Source organism: Podarcis erhardii (genome assembly GCF_964252035.2).
Source record: "Podarcis erhardii genome assembly, chromosome: 17".
Taxonomy (NCBI): Eukaryota; Metazoa; Chordata; class Lepidosauria; order Squamata; family Lacertidae; genus Podarcis; species Podarcis erhardii.
Window position 1 is genome coordinate 13,991,713 of NC_138515.1, and position 27,508 is coordinate 14,019,220.

The window sequence follows — 27,508 nt, forward strand, 5'->3', positions numbered from 1 at the left end:
CGCCGTTCTGCTCATCAACGGTCTGCCAGACTGAGGGTCATTTTCGATGGTTTATCGCCCTTCACGGAAACGCTTAAACCACTCATACGCTGTCTTTTGAGTTACAGTTTCATCTCCATACACAACTGTGAGCATTTTGTGGGTTTCCAATGCCGACTGTATGTTCAAATATTTCTCACTGTCCGATTTCTGTGACCGTTCACTGAACTTTCCTGTCACACCTTGTATGATGACATCTTGTATAATGTATTGTATAATGTCTCCAAAGACTCTGATACAATGTACTAAAATGGGATGTGCCTAGAATTAAGGCTCCTTTGTCTTTGAGTATGTGGCCAATTAACAAAACATTTCCCCTCTATTTATCTCAAAGAAATGGCTCCAAAACGTTTCTTCAATAGAATTTCCCTTTGGCTTGAAAACCAAACCTATTTATCTACTTGCACTTTGATGTGCTTTTGAACTGCTAGTTTGGGAGGAGCAGGGACCGAGCAACGGGAGCTCACCCCATTGCAGGATTCGAACTGCCGACCTTCAGATTGGCAAGCCCTAGGCTCTGTGGTTTAACCCACAGTGCCACCCGCATCCCTAGTAGTAGTATACATATACATATATACACACACACATGTATACGTACGTATATATGAGACACTTTGCCTTTTCCGCACTTCCATTTGGTGTGATCACTGCTGTCACCACATGCCAGACAACAGAAAGAAGCAGGTTTGTTTTTGCACATCGGTTGGGGAAGAATCCGCGCTGGCACGGATGCAGTCCTCACCCCCTTCTTAACTGGCTTCTCAAAAAGTTAACACCATAAAGAGGAACATGTGTACACTCTGCGTCCTGCATAACCTTTTTTGGAGACGTGACCTTTAAGTAGCTGAAGGTCGCTTCTGAATTTGGCTCGGTTCAATCAAAAACATCTGTTCCCCTTGTAGGCTCGGTGTAAAGGACTTTTTCTCTCTGCTGGATTCAGAGCGCAGCAAGCGAGCCCTTTCCTGACCGATCACACACAACCCCGCACTTGTAAATCAAGCGCGGGGGCTGACAACAGCGGGGCCACATCCAGTCACCTCTTCCCAGCTAGCGGGGCCACGCGACCGCTGAGAGAACTGCTCTTATCATGTCATCAAATCAAAGCATGTAGAGAAGAGGGAATGAAAGAGGCATCTGTAGAATTCCCCCAACGTAGCGACTTTGGAACGCTGACAGATGCATCTGTCATTTTCTACCTTCAACTAACCTGCTGTCCGCTTGCCTGACACAGGAAAGCTGTCCAAAAGCAACTCCAGATCTCTCACGTTGTTTTCGCACGTCTCTGTTAGGAAGGCCTGGCGTTTCTTGGCCTGCGTTTGACGGGCAGTGGGGGGGGAGGAGGGAAGAAGACCAAAAAAAAGCAAAGATATTGAGGGCACGAAGTAGCAAGAAGGGCATCTCACAATCAACCCTGCTGCGGGACGTGTTGTATGAAACAAAGCAAAACAAAGTAATGCACGCAGACACAGCCAAAATGGTAGCTCCGTGGCCAAACTACCTCCGTTAACTGGAGAAATGGCACTCAGTTCAAGGAGAAAACAAGTTCTCATGTAGATCATAGAGTTGCAAAATTGGAAGGGACCCTGAGGATTATGTAGTCCAGCCCCTGCCAATGCAGGAATAAGCAGCTGTCCCATGTGGGAATCGAACCTGCAACCTTGGTTTTATCAGCACCAGGTTCCAACCAGCTGAGATATCCAATTGGGAAGGTTTCCACCCCCACCCCACCCCGCTGCCAAGTAGTAGTCATGAACAAACTGTACGTTACGCTGCAGTCATGTAAGATGAAGGGTTGCATCCAATGATTTTGAGGGCACAGGGAGAAGGATTTTTTAAAAAACAAACAAACAATTTTTATTGGAATTTTATTTACAACATAACATAAACCCTCACCCCCCAATATACAAATCCAACCTCATTAAACGTGAACATAACATACAGTGAGCATAACATACAACAATACAAACAACCATATAAAAGACTCCCTTTATCCTATATCTGGCCTCCTAATTTACTTCTTATCAACTGTTTCCTTTATGAATAATTATTAAGATTTTTCTAATTATAACTTAAATATCCACAAAGTCTCCTGCAGACATTAATCGAAACAAGTCCAGGTATGTATTTTAGGGCACTGTTTTGTGAAGTATTCTCTACATTTCCCCCATGCTTTTTGAAACTCTTGTCTAGTGTGATCTCTAATTGCCTCTGTTAATCCAGCCAGTTCAATATACTCTAACAGTTTGTCTTGCCATTCCTTTTTTGTTGGCACAGTTTCTTTTTTCCAGTTTTTAGCAATTAGGATCCTTGCCGCTCCTGTGGTGTAGAGGAATATTTACTGATCTTCTCTTGCTATACCTGTGTCTGTTATCCCTAGTAGAAAAGCTTCTGTAGGAGAAGGAAATTTTTGGATACAACACGAAGGTCCTTCCCTGCTGAAAAATGCACTGAAGGGTGGACTTTGCAGAGGACAAGGGCGAGGGGATGGGAGAATTCAATGGGCAGCATTCAGCTGCATTTTACTCAAGTAACTGAGTTAGGACCACTAATTTCAATAGTCTACTTTGAGTAACACTTCGCTGAATAACACCCAACCTCTTCTTTCCAGCTGCTTTCTCCCTGAACTCCCCCCCCCCCAAAAAAAATCAAGCTACTTATGGCTATCACCACCACCAATGTTTCCTTCAACAAAGACAGGTTCTGGAAAGCTGACAAGCATAAAAACAGCTTGATTTAAGGGGGGGAGGAGAGCAGATGGCAGGGGAGAAGCTCGGTGCTACCCAAAACCAGGGCATAACTTATGCCAGGAACTATCCATTTAGGGACGCGGGTGGCGCTGTGGGTTAAACCACAGAGCCTAGGACTTGCCGATCAGAAGGTCAGCAGTTTGAATCTCCACGACGGGGTGAGCTCCCATTGCTCGGTCCCTGCTCCTGCCAACCTAGCAGTTCAAAAGCACATCAAAGTGCAAGTAGATAAATAGGTACTGCTCCAGCGGGAAGGTAAACGGCGTTTCCGTGTGCTACTCTGGTTCGCCAGAAGCAGCTTAGTCATGCCAGCCATATGACCTGGACGCTGTACGCCAGTTCCCTTGGCCAGTAAAGTGAGATGAGCGCCACAACCCCAGAGTCAGCCACGACTGGACCTAATGGTCAGGGGTCCCTTACCTTTACATTTTTATTCATTTAAAAGCACACGCTTGTGAGTGTGCAAAGCCCTTTCTTGTCCTTGCCCTAACCTGAAAACACAAAAAGATGAGATTGACACCACCCTTTTTGCAAACTTCCATGTGAAGTGGGGGCGGGGGCGACTGTCCGCATCTCCCATTTCTTTTCTTTGGTAACGAAGGATCTAACTTTTGCTCAGGGAACCAACTGCAATCTTAACTTCTGATTACCCGGCACTTTTTATGCCTACAAAGTCAGCCTGAAAGATTTAAGGATACGGCTTTTATGGCGAGAAACATCTTCTCCCTGTAAAACCGAGCTCTGTTATGAGCCAACCGTGTATAGTGACTGACTGGAAGACAAGCAACGTATGTGAATCTCTGCAGTGTTCTCCACCGTCCCGTTTAAATATTTTATAAATTTGCTCCACTATTTCAATTTTAATTATATGTTCTGTATATCCACTAATATATTATTCATATACATTTCAGTGTTTGATCCTCTGTAGCATTTACATGGGTTTCCCTGTGTGATGGTTAGTACTATACTTCACAAAGAATTTCCAGTGCCAATGGAATTCTCATGCCAGGGTTTTTCGTTTCTGAAACATCAATATTCCAGAAAAGAATTTTTAAAGATGCATGTTATTCTTACAGGGTATATAAATAGACTTAAAGTGGTGGGGCTGCACATGCTTGTGTCAATATTACTCTGCCTGGCTCGCACGACGCTGGAGAAAGCACGTTAAAAGCAATGTCACACCAATAAGATAAATATTTTCATGCAAGCGTTAAGTATTTGGAGTACCAGATACTCAAACTGTGCAGCAAAATCACTTCCCACACAAAAGATCTATGCAAGCTGCTGTAGGGCCTGGGCTGTTTCCTCCTCTCTTCCAGATGTTTTATTTTTAATTCACCACATGTTAGTATATTTATGTTTACACCACTTCTCTGCATATACATTTGCTGATTGTATTTGCCATTCCTAGCTCAAAGTTGGCCACTTTGTTTTTCCAATTGCAGGCAAGACTCGGAAGAAATTCTTAAGATTTCCCAGTACTACTCTAATGTTCTAGCTCCAAGCAGTTGACTGCTTGCCTTCCATATGCTCCAAGTATCCTTATTTACAAGGCGCAGTTTCCATTTTCTGGTACCTACCCCTCTCTTATTTTAGGGGAGAATTTTGGAGCTGCTTTTTAAAAAATGTTTTTAATGTGCATACAAGTATACCAGGCTCTTGCCACCAGGTGCTGTGAGTTACCAACTGGCCGCGCCTTGCCTCTTCAGAACAAACTTAGGAAGGTCCCAGTCCTGCAAAGTCCGATTGGTCACAGGGCCTGGCTCCTGCGCGCACTCTTGACAATGACTCAAGTAAGATAGGATGTCCTTGAGAGCCATTGTGCTACAGCGGTTAGCACTGAGTGTGAGAAATCCATGCTCAAATTAGGGGCAAGAGTATTACTGTATCTATGTCAGGAAGCTCCGTGGAAAACGCAAATGGAAAAAGAGAGGTGTGCGTCTCCAATCCTCTGGGGCACTGTTGGGAGGCAGCTGTGATCAGCCACCACATCCTTGAGCACGTCCTCCTTCATGTGTGGAGAGCTGCGTCCCTTCTTCCCATCAGACAGACTTACATATAAATATGGCAGCCATCCCTGCTACCATGAAGGATGAATCATCCCTCAGTCGCTTGGCAGTCTTGTGCAAATCACTCCCAGACTAACTTACTTCCTACAGTTGTTCTGAAGATAAAATTAGAAGGCAAAACTAATTAACCAGAGGAAGGGTGGGTTACAAGAGAGCCTTTGAGCTCACTTCGCCCTGCGATTCCTTACATGTTCCACGGATTTAGCCGAAAGGTGAAATGGAGTTTACCATCCCTAGCAATATCTGGGGAACCAGCCATCATGTAAACAGTTATGAGACTGATGCCTCCGAAACATTTACTCATTCACCTGTCAATCGGTGACCTGTACGTAACCCATGATAGTAATCAGCAAGGGCATAGCTGGAATTTTTTTGGAAACAACCAAGAATTCTTTATTTGAGTAGATAAGAGGTGCCTTTGAAATTTATCCCCCATCCCATGCGTGTCTATTCTGAAATATGTTAGAAAGGAAGAAAACCAATCTGGTTAAGAGGTTGGGAAGTTTGAATTTGAGCACCCTAAACCAGCTTCAGGTCAGCAGCTATGAATCAGCTCTCTGGGTCCACAGGACTAACTTCTCATCCACAGTCCAACCTACCCACATGTCCCTAGAAAGGATAACATGAGAAAGGTAAAGATAAAGGGACCCCTGACCATTAGGTCCAGTCATGGCCAACTCTGGGGTTGCGGCGCTCATCTCGCTTTACTGGCCGAGGGAGCCGGCATACAGCTTCCGGGTCATGTGGCCAGTATGACTAAGCCACTTCTGGCGAACCAGAGCAGCACACGGAAACACTGTTTACATTCCCGCTGGAGCTGTACCTATTTATCTACTTGCACTTTGACATGCTTTCGAACTGCTAGGTTGGCAGAAGCTGAGACCGAGCAATGGATGCTCACCCCATTGCGGGGATTCGAACCACCGACCTTCTGATCAGCAAGTCCTAGGCTCTGCGGTTTAACCCACAGCGCCACCCGCGTCCCTAACATGAGGTAAAGGTACCCCTGCCCATACGGGCCAGTCTTGACAGACTCTAGGGTTGTGCGCTCATCTCACTCTAGAGGCCGGGAACCAGCGCTGTCCACAGACACTTCCGGGTCACGTGGTCAGCGTGACGAAGCTGCTCTGGCGAACCGGCACCAGAGCAGCACACGGAAACGCCGTTTACCTTCCTGCTATAAAGCGGTACTTATTTATCTACTTGCACTTAAGGGTGCTTTCGAACTGCTAGGTGGGCAGGAGCTGGGACCGAACGACGGGAGCTCACCCCGCCACGGGGATTCGAACCGCCGACCATGCGATCGGCAAGTCCTAGACACTGAGGTTTTACCCACAGCGCCACCCATGTCCCACCATGAGACAGATGGGCACAATTCAAGCATGCTGCTCTTGGAGAGAAAGGTAGTTAGGGCTGGCCAAAGATGATTTTGCTGCCTGAGGAAGACAAGAAGACGCTGCTTGAAATTTGACATACTGACACTAACCGGGCAGTAGCTGAATCTTACGTTACGTTGGCTGCCTCCACTGCACCCAACAGTAGCAAGCTAACTTAGGAGGTCCAGAGAAGGCCATGTGCCACACAGCAGTTTCCTTCTACATGTAGCTGCCACTGCCACTGTTTGAAGCAGTTCCTTCACTCAGCCCAATGGTAAGGGCTGGAAAGTAATTCCTACTGCGTCCAATGGGCCTTACTCACAAGTAAGCGAGCATAGAATTGCAGCCTGAATTGTAAGCGAGCACGTCCTTCAATGAAACGTACCATACTTTTCTGTATAAGATGAGGGTTTTTTTACTCTAAAATAATGTTTTAAAATGGGGATCGTCTTATACACGGATAGTGCATGGGGGTGGGATGGGTGATTGGTTGCAGCCATGAACTGCAGCTTGTCAGCGGTGGTTTGGTGGGTGAAAATCTCCCCCCATTTTCTTAAATCTGAGCCCCCCAAAATAGGGGGCATCTTATACAGGGGGGGCGTGTTATACACGGAAAAATATGGCATTTCTGTAGATTATAATATTCTATTAAAAAAAAAATAGCAAAAGCTCACAGCCTATGGTATCTTATTTATATAAAATATATGCTGGATCTTAGCTTTGGCGCAGTGCTAGCATGAAGATGGCATAATGCAACAGCTCAACCCAAGTGCCCGCCAGCCAAAAACACAAGATTCATGTTCAGTGTGTAAATTTCTCATTGAATTTGCCTGTATGCTTCTCCCCCTGTTCAAGTTCCCCAGAATAACCGCCTAATATTTTAAAACATTGCTGAGGCCAAACGATCTAGACTATGTTTTCCAGATTTAATATTATTTGCGCCAAGAGTACTGGTTTAAGCGAGGCTTAGTTTCAGCTGCAGAGCTATTTCCAAAAAAGGCCTTGCTAGTTTTAAGGCCACGTGTACCAGTTTCAATTGCTGAATAGTCACATAGCTGCAAAAACTGAGCAGACAGAGAGCAATGTTAGTCCCAGCACATCCCTGTTCTTTGTAGCCATCACAGGCTCTCCGTAAGGAAACGCAGCACAACAAGGGAGGCCATTTCCATAAACGCGCAGTCGGTGATCCTTATTTTACTATAAAGTTTCCCTGGGTGATCCTCATTCTGTTGCAAAGTGACTTTCAAAGTCAGTAGCTCGTTAAAACGTCTTGCTTGCCACCCACTTAAAAAGCCATTTATTTCCCAACTGGAATCACTGAGGGCTATGCTTTTTGAAACGTCTTGTCCTGTTCTAAAACAGTAGGAAAAAAATAGCGGCACGTTTTAGCAAAAGGTCGCCAAGTGCATCAGCAGCGACTTTCAGCAAAACAACAGATTGGTGAAGCTTCTTATAGGTAAAGGGACCCCTGACAGTTAAGTCCAGTCGCGTATGACTCTGGGGTTGTGGCGCTCATCTTGCTTTACTGGCCGAGGGAGCCAGCGTTTTTCCGGGTCATGTGGCCAGCATGACTAAGCCGCTTCCGGCACAACAGAACACCGAAACCAGAGCAGCACACGGAAATGCCGTTTACCTTTCCACCAGAGCGATACCTATTTATCTACTTGCACTTTGACATGCTTTCGAACTGCTAGGTTGGCTGGAGCTGGGACAGAGCAACGGGAACTCACCCCATCACAGGGATTCGAACAGCCAACCTTCTGATCGGCAAGCCCAAGAGGCTCAGTGGTTTAGACCACAGCGCCACCCGGTTCCCTAAGGACTAGCAGATCTATTTGGTGCAAAGCATATTCCTACCTGTCAATCAGGAATGGGGAACCGGTGGCCTTCCAGATGCTGTTGGACTGCAATTCCAATTCCAGCTGGACTGCAAATCAGCCCCCTAGTCAATTATCAATGATAATGGGAGTCATAGTCTGGCAACATCTGGAGAGCCATAGGTTCCTCACCCGTGCGATGTATTTTGTACACCTCCCATCTCTGGAGTTCCTGGACAAATTTTGTCAGCAACCAGCTGCACCTGCAGATGGCCATGGTTACGATAAAGGGATAATTAATTGTGCAAGAAGACATAGCAATCTTGCAATAACAGATTTTATAGCTTAAACACCCAAACTAAATGTGCTATTTACAACAAATTCTGTTGCACGTTAGCTTAATTTTACTGAGCAATTAAAAACAACACTTCTATAGTGTTAAACGTGTTATAAAAAGCTTTAAGCCTCTCCAATATGAGGATATATTTTAATAATTGTGTGACATATGTTTATACAATGTCCTATATTGATACTTTTTTGGCAGAAGTCAATAGATATTAACAACACAACTGTGCAGAATAGTCTTAAATTTGCAGGGGGAAATATCCTTTTGAATTATTTACCCATATAGGAATCAAATAAAGGGACAACATGAATGGACTCTTTGTGCCCTCACTATGCAAAAAGACAGGCTCCCTTTAATGATTGGATTGAAGATATGTACAAACTCGCTACACATGAACAATTTGCATACATAGACTTACCATGGGCAAATTCAGCAATATTTGAAATTTATTTTTGTAAATACCGTATAAAGTTAAGGCCTGATTAACTACAACAACATATTTTTTGGTAATGTCTACAATTTTTTTGTTGTGTTTTGTTTTTACATACATACGATTTCTCTCCCCCCCCCCCCCCAATTTTTGTCTGTTCTTACTCTGCGCACTTGTAATTATGTACTTTTTATCTTTCAGTAAAGAATATAAAATAAAATAATTTCGTGTGTGTGTATGTGTAAGTGAGAGATCGATCGGAATTATTTTCCCAATGCATTCAAAGAGACATTACATGCTGCATGAAAACAGAATACAGAATAAAACACATTGCCTCTCCTTTGGTGTACATAGATACAATTTGACTGGCAGTAACACTTATGCTATCCTGGAACCACTTGGTGGCACCACAGAGAGCCTTTTGTTGCAGATAACAGCTAACTTGCAGCATTCAAAGGGTCACACGATAGAGGATGCTTACAGAGAGCTATTTACAAAGTGTTAACTTACCGAGTTGTTTACTACTTTGTTCACCCAGAGGGCTTCTAAAGCTCTCCTGAAATCTACCTGTCTCTACTCAGCTACATCAATTTTCTACACAGCTGCATTCCCTCCACACACTAGTTATCACCTGTGAAGGTACATAATCATCTAGGGAACAGTTTGTGTGAAGCATGCTGCGAGCTGTTAGCCCTTTCTGTGTTGGTGGCTGCAGGGATGCACGACTGAAACGACACTTTCCCTAGCAGCGACAATAATAGAGATGGATGCTATCACGCCATTTGCAACAGCAGCAGACCCTTCAAGTCTCCCTATTTTCCAGGAACAGTCCCAAGTTTGCAGAAGTAGTCTCGGAATGATCCCAGAATGCCGCGCTTTCCCTTAGGACAGGGGTCAGCAACCTGAGGCCCATGGGCCACAAGCGGGCCATAGGGGCCGTTTAACCAGCCCATGGACCCCTGCGCCAGCTCGGGGACCCCCACCTCCAGCTCGGTCGGCTCCCGTGCGCCATACTAAACCAGCGCAGAGCAGAGCGGGGACCGCCTTCTGTGACACTGGCCGGCTTCCCATTGGCTGCAGGAAGCTCCAGCACCCAATGGGAAGCTGTGCACACCTCTTCCACGCCGGAAGTAGTGTTTGCGCATTCTGGCCCACCGCGGCATCTGCGGGACCGTGAACCGGCCCAAGCCACAAAAACTTTGCCAGCCCCTGCCTTAGAACGTCCCTATTTTCTTAATGGACTACGGAGAATTGGACAAAATGACAGGAAGGATTTGAAACCCGCCGGACCAGAGGTTTACAGAAGATTAGAAGAAATAGACAAATTATTTGAAGAGCAACTGTAATCAACAAATTACGCTAGTAGGACTGCAAGAAGTTTTGTAAGGAGGAATACATGAAATATTTCAAAGAAGAGAGATATTAGTTATGATATTTAAATGTAATAGTGAAAGTAAGAAATGTAAAGTGAAAAAGATTGGAATTTTTTCAGAGGTGATTGATGGAAGTCAAAAAATTGTATAAGATATAAAATTATGTTTAATAATTGTTGAAAATATGTTAAACACACACACACACACACACACACACACACACTAGAACGTCCCTATTTTTATTGGAGAAATGTTTTGTTTTGAAATATTTATTTATTTTTAAACATATTAATTGTCATACATACCACATAACCTCTCATCTTATACAATCTTTTTGGACTTCCATCAGCACCTCTGATGATCCCTCATTGGAGAAATGTTGGAGGGTATGGAGTTATGTGACCCCACCCCCAAGCCGAGGAAATAAGCAGGCTTTTTTCCAGCCAGAACTCACTGGAACTCTGTTCCAGGCATCTCTCAGGATCAGCCAACACTCCATCTCGGGAGAGAGACAACGCCTTTGGACTTTCACCAGCTTTTCGGAAGGGAGCTGGGCTTTAGTCACATCCGGAAGAGGGTTAAGAACATTGCAAAGTTCCTTCTGCTTTTCTTCCCAAAGGTGTGAATGCTTCTGTTTCCAATTTTTCTGCCACCCCTGCCCCAAACGTCAGGGGCAGCCAACAGACATTTACAATGGGGCCATCTAGTCTACACACACACCCTAGTAGTGAAACGTTTGAGATTGTAGTGTCGAAGGGTGAGAGATTACGCCTCTAATTCTTCTTAGAGCCAGGCTGTCGACATAGATCATGCCTGGATCTAGCGCGTGGCAAAAACCAGATTCTGGCATTGTCTGAGTGGCTTTCTAGTCCATAGTGTTGCTGCTAGACAGCTTTTCCTTCAGCCCAGACATAGCCAATGTGGCGTCCTCCTTATGTTGTTTGACTCCAAGTCCCATCTACCTCAGCCAGTGTGGCCAATGCTCAGAGGCAATGAGAGCTGTCGCCCCAAAACAACCAGAGGGCACCACATTGCCTACCCCTGCTTTAACCTCTACCTGCTGCCTTCCCAATCTTCCAGCCTTTCTTCCCATTACCCTGCGCCTCTATCTGCTGCTTCTTGGAATACTCATTCCAGCCCTTATTCTAGCTGGATACTTCCATTCAGACTGCAGACTCTTGTCTGCAATCTCACCTGCCTACACTTTGAACCTGATCTATTGATGCTGACCTTTAGAGCTTTAAACGGTCTTGGCCCTGTATACCTGAAGGAGCACCTCCACCCCCATCGTTCAGCCTGGACACAGAGGTCCAGCGCCAAGGGCCTTCTGGCGGTTCCCTCACAGCAAGAAGCGAAGTTACAGGGAACCAGGCAGAGGGCCTTCTTAGTGGTGGCGCCCGCCCTGTGGACTGCCCCTCCCATCAGATGTCAAGGAAATAAACAACTATCTGACTTTTAAAAGACATCTGAAGGTATTCTTGTATAGGGAAGTTTTAAATGTTTGATGTCTTTTACTGTTTTTAATATTCAGTTGCGAGCCGTCCAGAGTGGCTGGGGAAACCCAGTCAGATGGGAGGCATATAAATAACACAATTATTGTTATGTAGCACCTTAGAGACCAACTAAGTTTGTTCTGGGTATAAGCTTTCGTGTGCATGCACACTTCTTCAGATACACACCATTCAGATGCACACGAAAGCTTATACCCAGAACAAACTTAGTTGGTCTCTAAGGTCCTACTGGACAATTTTTTAATTTATTTTGACTGCGTTAGACCAACATGGCTACCTTCCTGAAACTATAACAGTGGTACCTCAGGTTAAGTACTTAATTTGTTCCGAAGGTCCGTTCTTAACTTGAAACTATTCTTAACCTGAAGCCCCACTTTAGCTAATGGGCCCTCCAGCTGCTGCCGCGCCGCCGGAGCACGATTTCTGTTCTCATCCTGAAGCAAAGTTCTTAACCTGAGGTACTATTTCTGGGTTAGCGGAGTCTGTAACCTGAAGCGTATGTAACCCGAGGTACCACTGTATTATTATTATTATTATTGTTGTTGTTATTATTAACAACCTCCCCTGCTAACTCCAACACAGATCCACTTGTTTAGCTCAGCCTAGACTTTCTTGGTCCACTAATCCACCCTGACTCCGGTTCCAAACCTGCCAGGACTTTCACCTTCTACGTGCTTGGTCACTTAAAACTATAAATGCTGACAAGGTTTTGTAAGCTTAGGCTTTTATACTCAGAGGCTCATTTATCACTTCTGGGAGCTAAAAAAATAAATAAAAAGAACCCACCTCAAAGATACAAACTTTCAAAGCCCCAATGTTATTTTCCACCCCATATTGAAAATCTGAGCCAAAGAAGAATTCCTGGTTTAGCCAACCAGCTCCTGATTCCCCGCCCACCCCAAAAATGCTCCTCATCAGCCCCACTCCCACTTCCTAAAATTATTAGTTTTAAAATATATACTTCCTTCTTCTGGTGTATTTTCATCTTTCAGGGCGGCTAAATTAGCCTGGCACAGCAGGTCCATCAGGTAGGATGAGAAAATAAAGAAGGGAAATCAGACCTCTCACTCCCTTCCTTTTTTTTCTTTTCTTTCCTAGCTGTTTGGGCAATTCAAGGAAGGCCTGGTGCATGCTGTTATGGCATTTCTTCCTCGCACAAAATAACAAGTGCTCAAGAGGTGCTTGGAGAACTCCCAAACCACAGTCTGCAATCACAGCTTTCGTTATTTGCCTTTATGTTGATTAAAGCTGGAAGCTCTAATGAGTTTTATGCACAACTAAAACACATTGCTTTAGAAAGCAATAGGAAACTAGCTACTTGCATGTGACTAGTGAATAATAAGAAAGGAAAGGTTATTTTAAACACACAGGCACACACACACACAGAAAGTGTGTGTCACAAGTGTCTCAAGATCCTTTGTCCCTCCTTATTCCACTCCTGGAAAACTGCAAGACAACAACCACAGCATGAACAAATGAGTTTTAAAATATAATGTGTCAAAGCTCCACTAGGGGATTTTAATTTTTCATAATAGTACAAAGTATATTTTTCAGCTTCCTCTTTCTACGGATACATACAAATTAGCCAGCTAGAGAATATCATCATAACCAAAAAGAGAGAGAGAGAGAGTAAGAGTTGCAACTCCAACTGAGCACAACTTGCATTCTGTGTAAAATTTATAATGAAGGCTCGTCTTTTTAAGGTACACAAGAGAGAGAGAAATGAAGCTCATTTGTGAATTTTGTAACTTGGGACTGAATAAACAGAAAAATTACCCCATCGACAAGAAACCTGTGGCTCCAATGTCTGTTGAAATTCCCAAGTCTCAATCAGCCCCAGTAAGCATAGCCAACAGTTTCACGAATTACCAGTTTGTGTTTGTAAGGTCCCATCATCCTAAAAATGTATTTTGCCTAAATTTGACTATTCTGAAAACTTTCACTTCACTAACCATCCTTCCAGTGTCAAACTCACAACAGGGTTTTCATTTCCCTTGGGGCTGAGTAGACCTAGCAGATGATATGCAGGTCTCCCTGCTCTTAAAAATGTACAGTAGTCTCTGCTGACTTTAAAATATAACTTGTTGCTGATTATTTGGCTTGTTACTAATTAAAAAGAAAAAAAAAATGTCTATATGATTAAAGTTGTAGTATCAGATCGGCCTTTGCAGCATCCCAAATGTCATAAAATATATACAGTGGTACCTCAGGTTACATACGCTTCAGGTTACCTACGCTTCAGGTTACAGACTCCGCTAACCCAGAAATAGTGCTTCAGGTTAAGAACTTTGCTTCAGGATGAGAACAGAAATCGTGCTCTGGCGGCGCGGCGGCAGCAGGAGGCCCCATTAGCTAAAGTGGTGCTTCAGGCTAAGAACAGTTTCAGGTGAAGAATGGACCTCTGGAACGAATTAAGTGCTTAACCTGAGGTACCACTGTATCCTGTCAGTGAGGAACAGCCACTGAGCCAGGGACGGTATCAGCATCTCTTCCAAAGGTGGCCTGACCTTGAAATGGTTGCGCACGTTCAGGAGAGTGTGCAAGCATGAACTGAAATCTGCACTGTCTCCAGACAAGCATGGCTTAGTTACTAATGGAGGAATTCATCATAGTGCAAATGCAGTTGTGCCATCATGGCAAGTTTTTCAGCTTCCCAGATGGAGCAATCTCCATCTTCTCTCCCAATCCCCCAGAGCCAAGTTCAATGGGCGCATGGAGGCAGGACCGGATTTCGGTTTGATGATGCCCTAAGCTACTGAAGGCTAATGGGGCCCTTTGTATGCCCAGCTGTCCTTCGTCAACAACAAATTGTCACTGCTTATTGTGTTGAATATATGCTATATGGCAATTTATGGACCTAATAGGTATCTCAAGCCATTGGCACATAACAAAATATGTATTTTATCAAAGAAGAGGAGTTTGAATTTGATATCCCGCTTTATCACTACCCTAAGGAGTCTCAAAGCGGCTAACAATCTCCTTTCCCTTCCTTCCCCACAACAAGTACTCTGTGAGGTGAGTGGGGCTGAGAGACTTCAGAGAAGTGTGACTAGCCCAAGGTCACCCAGCAGCTGAATGTGGAGGAGCAGGGAAGCAAACCCAGTTCACGAGTCTACCGCTCTTAACCACTATACCACACTGGTTCTCAAAGTAACTGCTGAACTGAAATACAATTAAGAAATAGTATATTATTGGTGAAATAACTACCAGTGATATTTTAGGGAGCAGGCTAGCAGGCAGGGCCCATGACTTACATCACAGGAGCCTACACAACACAAAACACTGTTGCTGTATGTAGGTTTTATTTTGTTTGTTTTTTATCTTATATTTTGGAAATGTACATCCAGTTTTTTCCCCCTTTAAATTTTTTGGGGGCCCGCAAGAGAGTGGGGCCCTAAGCTATAGCTTGTTTAGCTTATATGTAAATCCGGCACTGCACAGAAGAAAGGAGTAGAAGTCTCACTGTGGAAGCCCTTACATGGGGCTTCCAGTAGCAGGACTAGTTTAGCTGAATCCCATAACCTCCAACATTCCTTGGGTGAAAACAGGGACATTTCTCATTCCGCCCCCTAAATGTCCCTCCTCAACACCCCATTTTTGCCCCCCTCCCCCGCTGGGCATTTCCACCACTGCCACACCAACCGAACACAGAACACAGGCCCTCTGCCATCCTGAGAAAACTCCTTAATCCTGATTTTATTTTTTAGTGCATGGGTAGGCAAACTAAGGCCTGGGGGCCAGATCCGGCCCAATCGCCTTCTAAACCCAGCCAGCAGATGGTCCAGGAATCAGCGTGTTTTTACATGAATAGAATGTGTGCTTTTATTTAAAATGCATCTCTGGGTTATTTGTGGCGCATAGGAATTCATTCATTTCTCTTTTTTTCAAAATACAGTCCGGCCCCCCACAAGGTCTGAGGGACAGTGCACCGGCCCCCTGCTGAAAAAGTTTGCTGATCCCCGGGTAGATTTACAACAAGAAAACCACACACCAATAAACAAGTTTTCAAAAGGGGCAAAATTAGTTAGCATTTTTTAAGTAAAATAAGTACAGTGGTACCTCTGGATGCGAACAGGATCCGTTCCAGAGTCCTGTTCGCATCCTGAAGCGAACGCAACCCGCGTCTGCATGGGTCACGATTCGCCACTTCCACGCATGCGCGTGACATCATTTTGAGCGCATGCGCGAGCGGCAAAACCTGGAAGTAATGCACTCCATTACTTCCGGGTCGCCGCAGAGCGCAACCTGAAAGTGCTCAACCTGAAGCAACTTCAACCCAAGGTATGACTGTATCAGGATTCCTCACACTCGCCTTGGCTCCCCCTTTCTTCCCACCCAGGGTGGCCTTGCCCTCTGCCTGCACCTCAAAGCTGGCGCATCACGTGAAGCTAGGTCTCCATGGCTGCGGCAGCCTTCCCTTCTTCTCGTCCGCTGTCCAGCAGCCACTACAGGCTGTGCAAGGGAAGAGGCTGGCGGCGGCTGCAGCCATGGAGAGGCACCAGTATGCTCCTTCGCAGCTGCCACTGCTGCCACTACCACCGCTTAGGACAAGTGCCGTCTCATCCTCCCGCCCAAGCTCGGCGGCTGTGGCACTGGCAGGAGAAATAGGGACATTCTTGGATCAAATCAGAAGCCGGAAAGGCTTTTGTAATTCCGGGACTGTCCCTGGAAAATAGGGACACTTTGAGGGCAATGGAATCCCACCCTAAGTTAATAACTGCAGAGTTTTCGTCTCTGGTCTCTTAGGAGATATATAGGACAGAACAGCATTAATAATAAAATTATTTGTGGATAAAATTTTTCAGTGACGTAATAAATGGTAGCATTAGAGTACCATAGGTCAGTAACAGAGGGTTCTGGATCGATTATGCCTTTTAGAACGGACAACAAAAATCAGCGCTAATAGAGTATTGATATCTCATCTTCCTTCAACAAAACTCTATATACATATAACATGCATAGGACTCTAATGATCTTCTATCCAGGTACTGATGTGATGTTTCTGCATCATGTACCTTTGGGCCAAAGTGTATAGAACATTATCCCGCCCCTCTCCAAAAAGGCCAAAGAACCCATGATACGTTCACAGATTGGAAGATCATTTGGAAAGAAGGTAATGAGAAAGGAACTTAAGAGTTCTTCCAGATGGAAGGTTTTTAATGTGTCATTGCACATGAATCTGCACATATATGATCTGGAGGCTGCCTGGGGACTGCGCCGGTTCCAACTGCTGATCCCCCAACTAGTCCAAACAGCAATCTGGGAACTATCAGGGTAAACGCAAGTGATGCAACAAGAAACAGCAAAAGTTGTGCAAAAACCCCGTGTTGTATGAGGTAATCACCCCCCTGCCCTGCTGTCACTTCTAATATTGTGCTAAGTCAGCCATGAGGAACACAGCTTGCAGGACAACCCTCTAGAGTTGGTAGCTGCCTCAACAGTTAAGGGAAGGAAAGCAATAGTGCCACTCTATTCCGCCTTCGTCAGGCCACTCCATTGTCCAATTCTGGGCACCACAACTTATGAAGGATGTTGTGGCGATCACACAGGGTCCCTGGACGTTTGACGGTCTATTGATCCCTGTGTCACCACTGTGCTCACTTCCCCGCTGCCACCAACCCGTTTCTCTCGGGTACACACGGAGTCCAGACAGTTGTTAACATTAGCAAATAATCAAGTTTACAGTGGTGCCCCGCAAGACGAACGCCTCGCAAGACAGAAAACCCGCTAGACGAAAGGGTTTTCCGTTTTGGAGGCGCTTCGCAAAACGAATTTCCCTATGGGCTTGCTTCACAAGATGAAAATGTATTGCGAGTTCCTGCGGGGTTTTTTCCCTTTTCCCCCCCTTTTCCTAAGCCCTAAGCCGCTTATCAGCTGATCCGCTAAAAGTCGCTAAACCGCTAATAGCGCTAATCCGCTAAGCTGTCAATGGGCTTGCTTCGCAAGACGAAAAAACCGCTATACGAAGAGCCTCACAGAACGGATTAATTTCGTCTTGCAAGGCACCACTGTATTTTTATAAGCATGTAAGGTTTCAGTTAATTTTTCTTGTCTTAATCTTAGTTTCTATGCCAGCTTATACCTTTTCTAATAACTGCTAACTGATTAACCCAACTGTCTATCTGACTCCTATCAGTTCCTCTCATGCTCTCATAACACAACTCAACCAACCCACAGACCGATCCTCCCTCTTCCTTCTCCAACTCCCAACCCTCTACTGACTTCCACACAACTCCGACTCTAACTCTAACTCCTCCCCTTGGGTCCCCACTGCCAATCACTTCACACTCATTTAACCCTTTCCTTATGACCCACCTAGGAGGCAATCGCCACAGATGTTGACAAGCTGGAAGGTGTGCAGAGGAGGGAAACCATGAGGATCAAGGATCTGGAAACCATGTCTTATGAGGAGCAGTTGAAGGAGCTGGGAAGGGCCATCTAGTCCAACGCTCTGCAACGCAGGAAACTCAACTAAAGCATCCCTGACAGATGGCCATCTGACCTCTGCTTCAAAACCTCCTAGGAAAGAGAGCCCACCACCTCCTGAGAGAAACCGTTCCGCTGTCGAACAGCTCTTACTGTCAGAAAGTTCTTCCTGATGTTGAGTCGGAATCTCCTTTCTTGTCACTTGAAGCCATGGGTTCAAGTCCTTCCCACCAGAGCAGGAGAAAACAAACTTACTATATATACTCGAGTATAAGCCGACCCAAATATAAGCCGAGGCACCTAATTTCAGCACAAAAAACTGGGGAAACTTATTGACTCGAGTATAAGCCGGTTCACCACACTACAAACCTGGTGATGGTGGCGGCAGCGGCGGAGGAAGAAAAGCAGCCCAAAAGGGCTCCTTTCGGGCCGCTCGTCCCTCTGTCGCCGCCTCTGCCGCTCGTAAGAGCAGGCATAGGAGCCACGGTTGGGAGAGACACAGTGCAGCACCTCTCCCAACCACGGCTCCTGTGCCTGCCCTTGCGAGAGGCGAGCAGTGGGACCAGTGGCAAGAAAGGGCTCCTTTCAGGCCACTCGTCCCTCCGCTGCTGCCACCCACCTCACTCGTGTATAAGCCAAGGGGAGCTTTTTCAGCATAAAAAATGTACAGAAAAAGTCGGCTTATACTCGAGTATATACGGTACTCCATCTTCCATGTGACAACCATTGAGATATCTGAAAATGGCTCTCATATCTCCTCTCAGTCTCCTCTTTTTTCAAGCTAAGCATACCTAGCTCCTTCAACAGCTCCTCATAAGACTTGGTTTTGTGGGGGGATACTCACTGAAATGTTGTTGTTTTTTTAAATAATAATCTGAGAATATGTACTGTAGTACATATTTTGAGAGGATTTTTTAAATTCTCAAACTGATGTGGAAACAAAATGCCATAATCATTCCATTCTCAGATCTTCATACCTGCCTGAAAACAGGATTACAGTGGCAGCAACCATACCAATTAACGTGATTAACCAGGCTTTGTCAAAGTTTAGTGTTAATTAAGATAAGAAGAAACATAAATTTTAATCGTGGTTGAGGCCAGCCAGGGTTATTTCCAAAGGAAATGTGAGAAAGTGCCTTAAAACAAAACCGAAGGACCAATTCAACTGCCCAACTACGATTAAGGGTGATATGGTATCTGTACCAGGCCTTAGAAACCCAGACAAAAGACAGAGAAGACTCTTCAAATGCCCAGAACCAAAAGTTAAAAACTAGCAGAGAGAGATTTAACTTTCAAGCACTGTGGATAATTACACAGGGAAGCACCTAACGCATAACGTAATCAATCCATTGCTATATGGAGTTTCTAAATTGAAATAAGAAATCTCTCTGAAAGATATGCTTTAATCCAACCAGGATGAATTCCATACCCTATGTGCACATGAGGTCAGACTAGATAATTGCAGCGGTCCCCCACTGGTCTTAAAAGTGCGTGAATTTAAATTGCTTCCACACTTAATAGTCTACAAGAAGCTAAGGAGTAAGTATTCCTTGGAGAATATCCAAATTATGGTCAGTGAGTGAGACCACAGATAGGTTTAATACCAGCTTGGGCAGATAAAATAGCAAGAGAGCACCTAATATGTTTTGATCCACGGAAGGTTCTCGGAGCAGAGAAAGGGCACTTAAACCTCTCCACTCACCCCATTCTAATCCGCTCGAGCTTTATTGTTCGGTTTAAACTTTCTTTAACCTGAACCTTCCCTCCCCACTCCCTCCCCCAACATGTACTAAGGGCAAGCAAAAAAAGTTTTCTTTTTTTAAAAAAAAAACACCACACACCCTAAAATAAACTTTATCGTCAATACAGAACAGTGAGCGGCAAAAGTGAAATAACTGGTTTTTGTAAAGTGGAGGAAGCTTACTGTATTTTTCGCTACATAAGGCGCACCTGACCATAAGGCACACCTAGTTTTTAGAGGGGGAAATCAAGGAAAACATTATTATCCCCCCCCCCGAGCTTCTCCCTGCTTTTGCGGGAGGTGGGGGAACCCCCTCCCGCAAAAGCCCACAGGAGCCGTGCACCCTTTAAGGAGCGTGCGGCTCCTGCGGGCTTTTGTACGAGGAGGGAGAAGGGACTGACTGGTTGCGTCAGTCCCTTCTCCCTCCTGGGGAAAAGCCCGCAAGAGCCGCGCAGAGCTTGTGTGTGGCTCTTGGGGGCTTTTCCTGCCTGCCTCCCCCCTGCATTCACTCCATAAGATGCACACACATTTCCCCTTACTTTTTAGGAGGGAAAAAGTGCGTCTTATGGAGCAAAAAATACAGTATCTACAGTTTGCTGTCAGATGGTGACCTGGAGATGGCAAATGTGCTCTTTTAAGTCAGTCCAGATAGCTCAGTTGGTTAGAGCATGGTGCTGATGATGACAAGGTTGCAGGCTTGATTCTCTAATGGGACAGCTGTATATTCCGGCATTTCTCCTCTTCCCGGCGCCACGGGGGGAGGAGGAGGAGGAAATGGCTACTGCAGCCGCTACTCACTCGGCTTTGCCCTCAGCCTCCTCTGCCCCCTCAACATTGGGGGGAGAGATGCCCCCCCCCAAATAAAATATGGGGAGGAGCAAAACAGCTCACTCCCCATGAACTGGTGCCCCCTGTGCTAAACCATAACTTTTTGTGTCATTTCACACTGACCAAAACTGTGATCAATGTCCACGGCAAGCCAAAATTAAACCATGTACATGTCGGCATGCAGAGGGCCGGGAGGCCAGCTGGCTAGCCCTGGCTGGACCATCTCCTTCCAGCCGCCCCGCTGTGAAGACCATCACTTCTGCTCCAATGTAAATCAGCGACCCGGGTTTCAAAACCAGGGTGCACTATCAGCAGATTGAACTGTGCACACAGAATAGGCATGAGGCTTGTGGAAGCATGCTACAACTACAGATTTATTAATCATAAATCAGGACAAAGAAACGTGTCGTCTCTCTCTCACATGTCGTCTCAGAGAGAACAGCTAAAAGCAAAAGCAATACACAACGGAAGTTCCCAGCATACTGTGCTGGAATGTAAACAGACATATGACATGCAACAATTCCACACGCCCGTTCCTTAAAGTGGAATGGAAATGTCAACAGTACCTTGGTTCTTGAATGGAATCTGTTCCGAGAGTCCATTCGACTTCCAAAAACGGTTGAAAACCAAGGCATGGCTTCCGATTGGCTTCCTGCACTCAAGCATAAGCCACGTCGGACGTTCAGCTACCGAAAAACGTTCACAAACCGGAATGCTCACTTCCGGCTTTGCAGCGTTCCGGAGCCAAAACATTTGAGTCACGAGGCGTTCAAGAACCAAGGCGCAAATGTACATTCCCCGCTCCCCAGCATGTACAAAATATACATAGCAATCATGGCACAAACTTCATGACAGCCACATTCAAATTTAGGCAGGCGTTATTTGGCGGGAGGGCTGGGGGGGAGAGATGTTACATAAAATGAAATTTTAAACAGCTAAATTTATTTTTTAAAAACCTATTGCTTTGTTCAAAATATATCGGATGTGGAAAATTCAGAGCAAGTTCAATGCTTCATTACAATGCGCAATGTTAGTATTTTCCCCTGAAACGGAATCTGTTTGAGTTGCACAAGTGACTTGAGAAACGCAGATATTTTAAAGTTTCAGAGGAACCCCAATAAAAGGTGATGCGTGCTAAATGGCTCTTGGTACTGAAAGCAACCCAGTGGCTACAGATCTGTTTTCGGTTGTGCAATGCAGGAACGAAAGCTGCATGCAACTCCCTAAAACCGCCATCCTTCTGAGCGAAACATCCATGAGCTGTCATGTTCACCAAACCACCTGCAGGTCTTCCATTTTTCAGCCTCCATCCTGAGCATGCATGACAACACCATTGCGCACACATAGCAACATCTATAGCATCGTTTGGACCAATAAAGAAAATGCCCCAAGGCTTCTTACCAATACAAGTTCATCCTGTAATTCTTTGTAACTTTTTTCATTATCCAGGAGTCTCTCTGAGAGGTCTGTAATTGCTTTCTTCTTCTCTTCCAGCTCGTCGTTTAGCTGCTTGTTTATGGAGACATACTCCCTTTCCAGGCTGAAAGACGGAGCAGAATTTTCAGAAACACTTTAAACAACTAATATTCGACTCTGTTGTATGTTGTATGAATTTAATGGATTTTTAGTAAAAAAAAAAACTAACGAAGCTGAACAAAATCAGAAAAACATTGATGAAGTGCTAAAAGTGTCGGATATGCTGCAGTCCTAAACAGTATTGTGGTTTTGCATAACAGACAATTTATACGACAGGGATGTAATATATTGCCATTCAAATAAGCTAGAAATTTCCATAGAACTGAAAATTGTTATTATTATTTATTGAATTTATATAAACCACCCTATACCCAGAGGTCTCAGGGCGGTTCACTAAACAAAATCAAAATATAAAATATAAAACCTCAAAATAAAAACAACAACCCAATAACATCCCCCCCCCGAAACCCCCCCCCCCACATAGGATGTCAAACAGATCAACCAAAGGCCTGGTTAAAAAGGAACGTTTTTGCCTGGCGCCTAAAGGTGTATAATGAAGGTGCCCGGCAAACCTCCCTGGGGAGAGCATTCCACAGATGGGGAGCCACTGCAGAGAAGGCTCCGTTCTCATGTTGCCACCCTCTGGACTTCACATGAAGGCGGAACAGGGAGAAGGACCTCAGAAGATGATCTCAGGGTCTGAGTAAGTTCATATGGAAAGAGGCGGTCCTTGAGGTATTGCGGTCCTGAGCTGTTTAAGGCTTTATAGGTCAAAACCAGCACTTTGAATTGAGCCCGGAAACCAATTGGTGGGACCAGGATCGGTGTACTATGCTCAAACCGTCTTGGCTCCAGTGACTGAATTTTGCACTAGTTGAAGTTTCCGAACCATCTTCAGAGGCAGCCCTACGTATAATGAATTGCAGTAATCTAACCCTGAGGTTACCAGAGCTTAGACAACTGAAGTTAGGCTGTCCCTGTCCAGATAGGGGCGTAGCTGGGCCACCAGCCGAAGTTGATGGAAGGCACTCTGGGCCACTGAGGCCACCTGAGCCTCGAGTGACAGCAAAAGGCATTCAGAGGAAGTGTAACCACATCAAGAGCAGGCAATCTCCCACCCATCTGGTCTAGGGAACATTAATGAGCAATGATAGTCAAACCAGGTTCATTGTGGTGCCTATCTACACATGCACTAAAAACACATGCCACTAAAAATATTGTAATTTCAAAGACTGAGTGCTACAGTTCTAAGAGAAGTACAGTGGTACCTTGGGTTACATACGCTTCAGGTTACATACGCTTCAGGTTACAGACTCCGCTAACCCAGAAATAGTGCTTCAGGTTAAGAACTTTGCTTCAGGATGAGAACAGAAATCGTGCTCCGGCGGCGTGGCAGCAGAAGGCCCCGTTAGCTAAAGTGGTGCTTCAGGTTAAGTACAGTTTCAGGTTAAGAATAGACCTCTGGAACGAATTAAGTACTTAACCCGAGGTACCACTGTATTTTTCATTACAGTCATACCTCGTGTTGCATTTGCTTCAGGTTAAATATTTTCAGGTTGTGTCCCGTGGCAACCCGGAAGTACCAGAAAAGGTTACTTCCAGGTTTTGCCACTTGTGCATGCGCAGACGCTCAAAATGACATCACGCGCATTTGCAGAAGCGACGAATCACGACCCGGGCTGATGCGGGTTGCGTTCTGCTCATGTTGGGAACGGGGCTCCAGAACGGATCCTGTTCGCAACCAGAGGTACCACTGTATTCTCAGGTCAGCTACAAGAAAGTATTTTCAGCATTCACTGAAAAACAATACTCATCTCAGCCGGTTGCTAATAGTAAGGTTTAATTTGCATAAGACCAGTATGAAGATATTTTAAGGAATGAATGACAAGTTTGAAGATAAAGGAAAATATGCAGACTCAAACCAGGGAACAGCATGAAAGTAGTGAAAATATGTAACACAAAGGTTGTCAAAACCAAGGATCAGAATGGGGAAGTGTGACAGGAATAAAACGGATGCCAAACCATGTAAGAACTACCTGAAGGGAAGGCTGCATCCGTATCAGAACGTCTTGCAAGAAAACAAAAATCCAGTTATGAATTAAAATTAAGTATACTGACACATTGACAACCTTAAATGTCCAAGCAGAACCATGATTATCCCCTTTATATTTTGGTTGGTCACCGAAAGATAAGTTACCTCTCCCATCCAACTATGCCTGCTAGTATTATCATGAAACGTCAAGTCTGTGGAACTTTGTGTTCAGGGTGGCACAATTCAGATGTCACACTAAACCACGGTTTGGCGCAAAAATAGGAAGCCTGTGGTCTTCTAGATACTGCTGGACTCCTACTCCCAACAGCCAAAGCCAGCATGGGGAATGGTCAGGGAGAATGCAAGTTATAGCAAACAACATCTGGAAGACCCCAGACTCCCCATTTTCCAGTTTAGCATTATGAGCGCAAGCCACAGTGGCTTTTGCACGTTGTTCCACTCCTCTTACATCTTCACCATAATTGCATCCCTGTGGGACTTACAACACTCTCAAAAAAATTATGGTTAATATAATGTGAATTTAATTATCATCAAGTGGATACCAATCAAATGGGCAACAATTTCCAGGCCCAACAAATTCTCACTCATCTACACTTACTGCTATTAAATATGGTGGATCCAGAAAGCTTTTGAGGCCAGCATTACAGATGTTTTTACACATGAGGCTTAAATTATCTTTGAATGCCCCGCATGCCAATATCTGATCACTGTTCACACATACCTAGGAAACCTTTTTCCTATCGAGGGCTGCATTCCCTCAGAATTATCTATCAAGAGACTCACATCTACATCCACTACATCACGTTAACCTGCTAAACCGATGGGAGGAAATTTTTACCCTCTAAATGTTGCCGAACTACAACTCCCATCAGTCCCAGCAAGCCTGGCCAATGACCAGGGATTATGGGAGTTTTAGCTCAGCGACATCTAGAGGGCCAAGGTTTCCTAACACCTGTAAGGAAACGCTGAGCTCTGTGCTATATAATATGAATGATTAGTCCATCGTACAAAGAAACAAATAAATACAAATTCTGAATCAGGAAATGAGAGACCTACCTATTGAGTTTCTCGACGCTCTCATGAGCGTTGCGCTTCTCTCTGTCATAGGCATTTTCCACCTCTCTAAATTTGCCTTTGATCATTTCCAAGTCAGAAAGCGCTTCGGCTTGGCTGGCCTTCTCCACCTGCAAAGCCCCTTCAAGGTCTCGAATTCTTAACTGCAACGTAATAAGAATCCGTCAATCAACACTCCAAGAAAGGGTGTGTTTTCTTGCTCTACAGCACGTTAATTTTTAGGGAAGACAATAACTGTGTCAGTACCGTTGGGCTTTTAATACACTTAAAGATGAGAGAACGTGTGCTTATTCATTCCTTAACCATGGTTAGGTCAAGAGCAAACCCTGGTTACATTTAACTGTCATGCCCAAGGGTTCATCTGAGCATGCCATCTTCCTGAGCAGGATGCTTGAGATCTTCGTTCCAATAGTTTGAAGGTCAGAAAAGAATTTCCAAGCACATTCCATTGAATGCACTTAGAGTGAATTTTCCCTCCCCTTAACCATGGTTCTGTGCTCACATTAACCATGGTCAGCACTAACCAGTGTTTATTTTTTTTACTCAGAAATTGAAATCAGGGTTTGAAACTGGCATTGGGTCAGGATCAATGCTTGCCAGCATTAACATGGCTGTTGTCAGTGGAGACATTGCTGCAAATTATACGTGGCAGGAGAAGGGAAGGGCAAATTTATGCTGGAGAACGGAGGCACAGGAGAGAAAGAGAGTGCAATCGTATAGACCAGGGATGCCCAGCAGGTCGATCGTGATCTACTGGTAGATCCCGGTAGGTTTTGGTAGATCATGGTTGATCGCTGGGTCCCTTTCATTAGCATTGGTAAAACAGAATTCGGCCCTGCCCCCTCACCCCGCCCTCCATTGTTGCACGATCTGCAGAATGGAAGACAGACTTTACTCAGTGGGGCTGCTTTTCCCTCCTCCCTTAGAAAATGCTGAACAACTTTGCCCTGAACCTCCCAAAAATGGGGCTTTCCTACCCCCCAAAAAAACTTTGACCTGAACGCACCAAAAACAGGAGTAGATCACTGCCAGTTTTTAATTTTGTAAGAAGTTGGTCATCCCAATAAAGACTGTTGACAACCCCCAAATCATGATCAGAGAAAGGGAAATAAAGGTTTGATTTCAGCAGGAATAACTGTTGTCCTGGATCACCTCTGAGGTCTGTGGCACTGTGACAGCACCCTGTGCCAAGCTGGGATGCCAAACTGGTACAGCAGAAAAGACAGCTCTGTGATGCCATCCACAGCATAAAACTACCATGTTTGCCCTTAATACCACATCTTGTTAATAAAACTACTGTGTTAAATATTCAGGTGAGACATAGCTCAGGCTGCGTTAGTCCGCTCCACCTAATGGCTGTCACAGATGTACCTGGATTATTTCAGAATTAAATTTTGATTCCAGATGTGCCGCTCTCTCTGCCTCGACGTTTTCTTCCAGTTTCTTTATTCTCAATGTAGCTGCCTAAAAACAGTAATTTCAAGCTGGTTAAAGACGCAAACACGCTGGAAATCTCTCTCAAGTACTTCTTGGATAGATTGCAATGTTGTGTGTTTGCGAACACAATTCAAAACATTGGTGCTGACCTTCAAAGCTCTAAACAGCTTTAGCCCAGGATGCCTGAAGGAGCGTCTCCACCCGCATCGTTCAGCCCGGACATGGGGGTCTGGCTCTGAGGGCCTTCTGGTGGTTCCCTTAGTGTCAGAAGTGAAGCAACAGGGAACCAGGCAGAGGGCCTTCTCGGTGGTGGCGGCCGCCCTGTGAAACGCCCTCCCATCAGATGTCAAAGAAATAAAAAACCACACAATCTTTTAGAAGATATACTATATTTTTTGCTCTATAAGACTCACTTTTTCCCTCCTAAAAAGTAAGGGGAAATGTGTGTGCGTCTTATGGAGCGAATGCAGGCTGCACAGCTATCCCAGAAGCCAGAACAGCAAGAGGGATAGCTGCTTTCGCTGCTTAGCAATCCCTCTTGCTGTTCTGGCTTCTGGGATTCAGAATGGTTTTTTTCGTGTTTTCCTCCTCCAAAAACTAGGTGCGTCTTGTGGACTGGTGCGTTTTATAGAGCGAAAAATACAGTGCGTGAAACCTTGTCTTTCTAAATAATCATTCAAGCACTTCCATTCCTTCTTGACTGTATTCACTGGCTTGAATCTTATTATATCAGTCAATTTGTGAAGACTTTAATAAACTATTAAG

At 44.9% G+C, this 27,508-nt stretch overlaps 1 protein-coding gene across 2 annotated transcripts in view; it reads right to left on the reverse strand.

The window, feature by feature from the left end:
- CCDC171 (coiled-coil domain containing 171) overlaps positions 1-27,508 on the reverse strand; it is a 199,105-nt gene that overhangs the window by 151,648 nt on the left and 19,949 nt on the right. For both annotated transcript variants that reach the window (XM_081844815.1, XM_081844814.1), the window contains 4 exons: positions 26,678-26,766; positions 25,289-25,449; positions 22,105-22,243; positions 1,247-1,349 (listed from right to left, as the gene is read on the reverse strand). In XM_081844815.1, coding sequence (XP_081700941.1) covers positions 1,247-1,349; positions 22,105-22,243; positions 25,289-25,449; positions 26,678-26,766 — 492 coding nt within the window. The remainder of the gene's footprint in view (positions 1-1,246; positions 1,350-22,104; positions 22,244-25,288; positions 25,450-26,677; positions 26,767-27,508) is intronic.